General features: G+C 37.3%; 1 protein-coding gene across 1 annotated transcript; it reads right to left on the bottom strand.

The window, feature by feature from the left end:
• Window positions 1–5,437: 5,437 nt before the first annotated feature.
• LOC117107481 (chromobox protein homolog 6-like) lies at window positions 5,438–8,854 on the bottom strand. Its single transcript, XM_033249180.1, has 5 exons — window positions 8,506–8,854; window positions 8,347–8,390; window positions 8,200–8,262; window positions 7,960–8,023; window positions 5,438–7,150 (listed from the first exon to the last, which is right to left on the bottom strand). Exons 1-5 carry the CDS (start codon window positions 8,602–8,604, stop codon window positions 6,263–6,265), a joined length of 1,158 nt encoding a protein of 385 aa, XP_033105071.1. The 5' UTR covers window positions 8,605–8,854; the 3' UTR covers window positions 5,438–6,262.
• Window positions 8,855–9,132: the final 278 nt, after the last annotated feature.

Genomic DNA, 9,132 nt, shown 5'->3' on the forward strand with positions numbered 1-9,132 from the left:
GCCTAGGTACAAGAGAGATTGGATACTAATGACGTGACAAACCGTATATAGATTAGTCTAGAATACCAGACTACAATCCCGCTAATAATTTTACGTTATAATAATGTTACAATTTCATGTAGAAAACGGTTTTTTTTTAGAACCAAAAATACGTAAGTAGAAAGTAATTTCACAACTAAATAAAGTTTGAACTTTGCTGCAACGTTGTGTCAACTTTAGACCCATGTTTGGTAGGTGTGTGCGTTTTTTTCACGAAACGATAATTTAAATGCACTTTTATTATTATGAAGTACAGTATTATCAAAATCCCCAAATCGTCCGTATCATATAAAAAAAAATGAAGTGCAATAAATAGTTGAACTAAAAATAATTGACCTTTGACATAGACATCCGCAAATTCAAATTATAATAGGCTAGTTAAGTTTATACAAATTTTATGGGACTTTTTGTGGTATTATTTTTGGATATCTATTTTCTCAGAAAATGATCAAGTAAAACAAACATGGCTGATGAGCTGATCGGGGTACGGGATCCTCAGGAAAAATTGCTTCACAGATGCCCTCTTTTGCATTCTGAGATTTCTGTTTAGAGACTAAACTGTTTAATTTCAGGTAAAATCAAAGACAAAACGAGCAGAAAAAAATGAGATGATACAGAGAGCAGGGACCCTGCCTCTAAAAAAATATTATACATTTTATCATATTTATTAATAATTAAGCCTAGTTCCATTATTGTACAGTACGGTATATCATACATGGAATAATTTAGGATTAAGTGTTCGCAGTGGGCCAGGCCTGTGTCCCTACTGACACTGTGTTTAGTCAACTTTGTCAGCTTTAAGGTAATTTCCCGTTGTTTTAGTCGTTCTTGTAGTTGAATTGTTTCCTCTTTATGACTAAAGAGGTTAATAAATGAAGATATATCATATTCATGTTCTAGCACATTGTGACGGATAGATAAAGGGTAATTTAAATAATGTAATGTGTATGTGAAGATCGGCTTTGTGAACATTGTCTCGATCTGATAGGCTTAGATGCTCAGATGCTATACAAACCGGATGCACCAGTCAGTTATAAGGAAACCACAAAACCCCAGAGAAAAATAATGGAGGTTTTTTTTTTATAAGTAGGCCTACGAGATCCCTACGATATCTACGGTTAGGTAATATAGGTAATTTGCTGCATGTTTTTAGTCCTATATGATGTTATGTGATAAGGATTTTGTCAAATCGTCTGCCTATGCAGACGCAATATGTATCAGATTCGGTAGTTAAATATGAATAGAATGGTAATATAAACCGCATTGTTGATGAACACGGTGCATGGGTTGAAAATTAATGTCGACATTCATTAATTTCCCTGTAAAGCACATGTTGTACACATTCGATTAACACTGGCATATAAACATCAGATGAGAAAAAATGTATTTTCTTAACTTAGCCTAATATAGGCCTATCGCGTGACCAATGGTTTTGCCAATGGGTGGCAGAGGGCCTTGGCTTCGTCGGAAAGAGGTACATCTTCCCCTGTCGTTTAGCTCAACACAATTCGGTGGGGGGGGGGGAGAAAAAAATCTCACGTAATCTTTGCAGATTATGAAATTCTAAAATCGATTAAGAAAGTATAACTTTAAAAGCAAGGGCTTTGGGCGGCCACGGGCTCCACCACTTAGGCCTACGCTATCGTCTGTGACATCGGCTTTCTAGACAGGAACATACCACCACCCTCTTGCAGGGAAAATTCTGTCGCCACCACTGCCCTTTCAGGTTTATACATAAACTGCAATCAATTTCTGATGATTTCTAAATCCTGTGGTGGTGGCGAGAGCATATTAAAGGAAAAAAGCACGTGGATACACATTATGCTAATTTATATGTAATGAGGCAAAACGATAGGAAAATATTCAGAAACCACATAGCCTATATACGGCCATGTAAAGAGTATTCTACGTGCACAAGAGGCTTTGTATGGTAAGTTTTCTTCCTTTATTTTTATAAAACGTTTAATAGGCAAATTTAACCTTAAGACGGTTTGTCGTCCCGCAGAGTTTGTGGCCCTGCTTCTAAACCTTGTGGTTGGAGGTTCAATCTCTCGCTGTGCACCTCGATTGTATCCTTAGGAAAAGAAGACAATTTACCTTGTTTCATTCACGGTCAATTTCCTTTGTTTGACTTAAATGGTTTATATCTGTCTCTTATACACATCTAGATGTGTATAAGAGACAGATTATATACAGTGCCCCTCCAATTCGAGACCCCCTAAATTTGATGATTTAAAGAGCCAAATTTGTTTCCTTTGTTTGACTTAAATGGTAGCTGGATAATCAACCTAATTTAATAGGTATGATCCGAGGGAAATTTATAGGAGGCCTAGATTATCACTTGGTTCCGGTACCGTATCGAACCGTTTTTCACATTAAACGTGCATGAGCAGTAAGCATTAACCTTAGGATTTTATCTATCCCCCACAAATTCTAACATCCAACCTCTAGTGCCCTGCTTTCCAAACGTTTTTCTCCGGGACCCAATTTGTGATTTCCCAGACAAGCCGCGACCCATGTAAGATAAAATGTCATAGTAAATTGGACATTCACCTTTATAAGATCCCACCTGTGATGCTTTATGTTGTAAAAAATGAAGACATTAGTATTAACAGCGTTTTTTTTTTGTTAATGATCGTCCTTTTCAGAAAACGGTGGCGAATACAGGAATTTGTTTCACAGTGAAGGTACATCCACCTCAGCCCCACCTTAGTTGGGGCTGAGGTAAGAAATTTTTATGATTCTGGCACCCGTAGGTGGCCGGAAATAGCACTCTCAGATTAAATTTGAATACAATTTTCCCTTTATTCTTCATTTCCCCCCAACCCACACTCTGAGTCTTAAAACCCATGTGTTTACCGATGGCGTATTCAGAATTTAAGGAAGGGGGTGCTGAATGGAATGGGGTTCCACGCCACGTCAGCGCCACATTGCTTGGCGGTGACATGCGAACATTTTCAGTATTTTGTACCTCTGGATGCCTGGAATGGGACTTCTAATTCTTTTTATTTTTGACAAAGTGGGTAAAAAAAAACTCGAATTAATTAAATAGGTACCCGAAAAGGGCACTTAAATACTCACAGTTGCAAAAACTACCATATCCACCTGAGCCCCAACCATGGCGTGGAAAGAAGGAAATTTTATGAATTTGAGCATAGTTTGGGAAACGTGGCTCTAGTGAATTTTACAAAGAACTCGTAATGATTCAAACCTCAAACAGAGCTATAATTAAGTCTTATCGTAATTTGCACACTAACGGAGCTTAAAACTTAAAACTCCTGACAGTCGACATTATTATTGGAAATAGAGGGCGCAAACACATAAAAGGCAAACGAATCATTTGACGAGAAAAACTGAATTTCTAACCATTGTTCTCAACAAATTATTTATATATTGCCTTTACATGTGCATGGAAGACCTAATATGATTATAAACTTTCTAAATAATCACTTTTGGAGTGATTTTAAATAAAGGTTTCATTCCCCTCCTCTTCATTTTATTATCCGAGATAAATAGATAGGCTCGGGCCTCGCGCGCCCGGCCGCTTAGAATGTAACCATTTCGCTTGGTATTTGAAAGCGTTACTGTCAATGTATGTTAGTTAAAGACAGGGGTGGCACCAGGATTTGCCAGACGGGGGTCCGAGGTCCCGACGAGAGCAAAGTGGGCGTGGTCGAACGTCGCTTAAAATGATTTTAAGTGGTCCAGTGGGGCGAAGCCCCCCAAAAGTTTCCCCAAAAAATTCAGGAGTTTCAAAGGCTTATTTAATCAACTTTAGAGTATACTAATATGTAATAATAATAATAAATAATAATAATACACATTTTTAAAGCGCCTATTAAAGCAAACAAAACTGGCTTGTCACCGGCGCTGGAGGATGTTAGAAAGAAGTTGAACTATTTGAAGAGGAATGATTTAAGAGTAGATTGGGGGGGGGGGGGGGGGGGGGGGGAGGCCCTGGTCCCCTCCCCCGCTGGCGCCAACACTGGTTAAAGGGAGTTGAAATAAAGCACTTTTTCAGCTTATCGGTTCATACAGGTATAAAATTTTGCAAATCTGTATGTAGGCCTACATTGATTATATTGTAATCGATTTCAAAAAGTGTTCATACTTACGGTACAATTAAATGGTTGATCGATCGACCAAAGTACAGTCTGAATTTGGTATTGTTATAAGCTTTAAAATTATGGGTCATTGACAGGAATTGATTTACTTTTTGCGAAAGTTATGAGAGAAAAGTATTACGGCTTCTTTGTAAAGTATACACACTGCCATATTCTTATGCTAATGCCTACTCTGTTAGTGACAGTACGCTGGGTTAGGGAAGGGATGCTTCATGTGGACGAACTGCTCCGATGACGTCAACAGTTCACATAATACAGGTGATGTGTTGTTGTGAATTACTCTTCCATGTGTTTTGACCAGACAATTGACAGAATATAGTTATCACCAGGTGACGTAAACCGCCAATAAATTGAAACTGAGATAACACAAAACCCATTAACATCCTCTTGTAATATTAACCTCTGTTTATTTCTATTTTTGTTTTGAGTTTTATCAAACATACCTTTCCGATAATATTTATAATAGATTGTATAAATATCAATTTTAAAATTACTTTTTTTTTAAATAGAGCATACACACACTTATAAACTGCGACGACACATTACATATGAAACTTATCTCACCAATAAACTGAAGTATTTGCGCAGGGGAGTACAGTACAAGTGCGTGAAGCGTGGTTAGAAACGTAAATATTGCGTGGCATGATGTGATATACTATTGCCTCGCTGACCTCAAACGAGTATTTCCAAGGTAAATTTTTACACGGTTAGACAAGATAAGTTTGTGCTCGAATGCGGGGACCCCCGTGGTGTAAAGCCGTGCGTTTACCTGTCATATACACGGAATTTAATAAGCGTGTATGGCTCGAACGCACCCTTAGTTTGAATTTCGCATGCCCGTTATCCAAAGTCACTCGACATTGTGTATGTTTGTGCAAGTCGACTGACCTTCATACGGGTATGCGCAGTTCAAACTACGAATGACTTATTAAAAGTGGTATTCTTTCGTGTTTTCGTCATAATAATTCCATCCTTCAGATGCTTGTGTAAAATCCAAACATCCCAAACTCGCCATAACTATGGTGTAGCGTCTCTCATTTCTCGTATCTCTACAAGAGTCCGATGACGTAATCGCATGTGCGTACATTGCGAACGCGCACATAAGAATACCACTTATGTAAGACAATAGAGAAATAATTTTCATTTAAAGCCTGGCGCATCACAGCACGTCAAGCGACCGCATCGGCACACGAAATATATCGACACTGTATGTGCCCGACGCAACGCCAGACGGTTGACCGTCGGCACTAGTCTGAGCGGAACGTCGTAAAAAGTTATCGGTCGCGCCACGCACCGTGCGTTTAGCAGACTTTAGATGTATTAAGCCCTTATTCAAGGTGAGTAATTTAACAGGGTATAGTTTTTGCTATAAATACAGGCGTCACATTATCATACCAAATAGCACCATGCAACATTATAATATTTAAACTTCTTTTTTTCTAATATTTAGTTTTCAACCAAGGTAGGCCTATGTAAAGGTAGAAATAGTAAGCAATCCTCTAAATGCAAAAGCATGATTTGCAACCTAGTAGAGTGCCTAGAGGGCTCACTCAAATTTTACTACTTTCCGGTCACTCTTTTTATTCATAAATTAGTTGCACCATTATACCTCCATGGTTACACATTTAGTAGAATTCTGTGTAGATACAATGGTAATTTCACATTTTTACTCTTTCTAATTCACTTTATTGGTGTGAACCCTGTAGTCACGCTATCTTCACTCCTTTGCATTTACAGCGTATAGATCTAGCGGTAGGATAAACCCCATTATATACGGTAGGTCTAGTACAGAACAGAATAAGCTATCTACCTCGTGGTCACTCGAAGGGGAGTTAATAAAATTGTAGCAAAATGCTTTGAACAAACAGTATAAAAAGAACTCGTAACTAATTTGTACTGAACACGCGTGGCAAGACACAAATCAAACCGTTTTAACAATCTGCCTTTGACATCATGCTTCTGTCGTCGGTTTGAATTTTGTATTACTGTTAAAATCTTACTGTAAACTTTTCGGTATTACTGTTAATTTTTTTTCAAAAGATTTGACATGCACTACGTGGATGGTACTAGATTCAGATATTTCACTGGCTGATGAAAGTCTATCTTAAGTTTTCTTTAATAGTGACCATTATTCCTCCTACTGATACATCGGTCACGAGCACACTATTAAGAAGAGTATTTGATGGCCGCCATATGCTCATTCGGTCCCGTTTATTGTGAAGAGCCTGTTTCTCTGCCAGAAGTTTGTAGTCTGGGAAGCGCCTTTGTTTATGGTTGTTGCTAACTGGGTTGGGCTGTTCAATTACGGGTTGCGTTGGAGTTATTATCGGGGCTGGCGGTGGTATTTTCAGTGGGTGTTTTCTCGGGCGCCCTCGCTTTCTCCTCACTGGGATCGGGATTATTTCAGGTACGACGGTAACTGGCTGAACTGGAATCAACGATTTCGAGTTCCCGTTTGATGTTGTGACTTCCTCTTTCGGTTGGTCAACTACATGTTCTGCTTTTGCGGCTTCTGCAGCTGCCAATAAAGACGCCTGGAGTTGAGCTTCCAACTTAGCTCGCTGTTTCCAATGAAGTTTTTTTCTCTTTCGTTCTTTAAAATGTAGCGGGTTCTCATCTTTCTTCCGTTTGCCTTCTTTGATCTTCTTATTGACAAATTTAATAAGCAGCTTAGGGCGGCCTCGTTTTGCTTTAGGTTTTGTCTCAACGATGGAAAGTTTCCCCTTTTTCTTCTTGACCTCGTTGTCGTCAACAACAGAAGCAAGTTCGTAGCACATTTGAATCTCTTCCGTCGGAGGATTTGTTATTGTGTTTACTCTTGACTCACTCTGATATATGACGTCACCGTTCGATGCATCGTGAATTGTGTGTTCTTCTCCTGCTAATATTCGATCTTGTGCCTTAGGTGGATGGGTACTGTGACAGCGTGCTTCGATCGATTCGACTTCCTGTAAAATTTCATCCAACGGTGCAATAGACTGAGTCGCCTAAACATGACAATTTTTTTAAAATCAAAACAGGTTGTAAATATTTGCTTGTAACAGAATCTTTGCGTATTTTGTGTACGTTGAACAAAACATGTACAAGGCATGTAGACAAGTCCATTGCTTTCATAAATATACACCTTTATAAAGTTTTAATCTACGTGTCTCATTGTTATAAAGTTTTGCTTCAATGCTTGAGATATAGGCTATACACATATATACATTAATATATATATATATATATATACATATATATATATATATATATATTTATGAAAATATTAAAAATCCATAGTATACATTAATATATAATAATCTATAATATACAATAATACATATACATAAATACTGTAGGCCTATATATATATATATATATATATATATATATATATATACTGTAGTAATATGTAAATAATCAAAATCAATAGTAGGAAAATAGTAAATGAAAGAACAGACGAGGTATTTGCTGCAATCTATTATTATAAGAGGTGATAGCTTTTTAGACCTATGATCGAAAAATTTACTACCTCGTCTGTTGTTTATTTATACATAGGCCTATATAGGCTAATAATGTTTATGTAGGTGCATATATTATATACATACTATCAATCACTATATATAAGGCATGTGCAACTACAAAATACCCAGATTTTATTTATATATATTCATTTATTTATATATTTATATAAACTTATGCAAGTCTTATAATATTGTGGACTATGAACTTCTAGCATTAATACATTATTGTTGTCATATTGTTTAATCAATGAGATAAAGTTTAACTTTAATAATGTTGCTGTCATCAGACTAACCTGAACTATTTTCTTTCTCCGCCGTCTTCTTTTCTTAGGCTGCTCTGCCTCAAGTTCTTGCTGCCTATGAAGACACAATGTAAGCATAAAACGTGGCATAAGAGATCGTAAGATGAGATGCAGTGTGACTGTCGGATATACTGTGCTATTTTGCTGAGAGAAGCTATACGACAATCTCAGTATGCTGTTGTGTTAAATTACACTCTGTTGTAGGCTAGCTAGAGGCCAGGCTGAACTTACCGCTCGAAGGCCTTGAACAGTCGTTCATCCAATATATTTTCCTTCGGTTCCCATGTGCTGTACCTTGGATACAAATTTAAAGAAGTTATGTTAAAAGAACGAATTATAATATTTAGAGATATCTAGCCGATTATAAATTTAACTTACTTGACCGACCATCCTTTCCATTTGATTAAGTATTCCTCCTGATCCTGCGGAAAGAGCACAAAGAACGCAATTAGGCCTGTAACAAAGAAACGAGAAGCACGCTTTTATTCTGACGCCTAGGCTAAAAAAGGAATACTGTTATATTAGCTAAATACGTACGTTAACTGTTCTTTTCTTCAGCACAGCCTCGGCAGCATAAACACTTTCGCCTATACTGCTCAGCTCCATGCTCTCTTCATGCCTAGCCCTTCGAACCATCTCTGTTTTCTCCGACCTCTGACACCATGTAATATAATTCAGACGATAGTAAAAGGCTTACTGCATGAAGCACAACAACCGTATCGTCTGCTCTTGAGCACTCTCTCGGCTCAAGCTAATACTAGCCTAGCCCAGGCTAATGAATGACCTACTTTTGACACTGGAACACAAAGACCTGCGTTAACTCTTTAGCTCTCTAATCTCTAATCTGAACTATATCCAATGTTGTTTTTGACTCAAAAAGCAATAAAAATTTATCAACTGGAAGTGACCTGAACTGCATATCATTATCATCAATAATCATCGATAATGGTGACATTTTACTACAAAAATGAACGCATTTTATTCAGATAAACATATAGAATTAATATAAACCTTATTTTCATTAAACAAATATTTCTAATTAAAAAGTACGATTTATTAGTTCATGGACTTTATTATTATTATTGTATTTATGATGTTTTCCCATGATGTATTTATGATTTACTTCTAACTGTTCCTGCGTCACAGTCAATTCGTATCCGGCAG

Source organism: Anneissia japonica, unplaced genomic scaffold (genome assembly GCF_011630105.1).
Source record: "Anneissia japonica isolate Jap-2015-1 unplaced genomic scaffold, ASM1163010v1 scaffold284800_len683186_cov164, whole genome shotgun sequence".
Taxonomy (NCBI): Eukaryota; Metazoa; Echinodermata; class Crinoidea; order Comatulida; family Comatulidae; genus Anneissia; species Anneissia japonica.

Bases quoted from the DNA above. Each gene is read 5' to 3' on its own strand.
- LOC117107481 (XM_033249180.1), bottom strand. From the start codon at position 8,604: ATGGTTCGAAGGGCTAGGCATGAAGAGAGCATGGAGCTGAGCAGTATA. The intron at 8,263-8,346 runs GTAAGTTAAATT...TTTGTATCCAAG, and splicing joins TGGAAAGGATGGTCGGTCAA to GTACAGCACATGGGAACCGA. The intron at 7,151-7,959 runs GTTAGTCTGATG...TGTCATGTTTAG, and splicing joins GGAGAAAGAAAATAGTTCAG to GCGACTCAGTCTATTGCACC.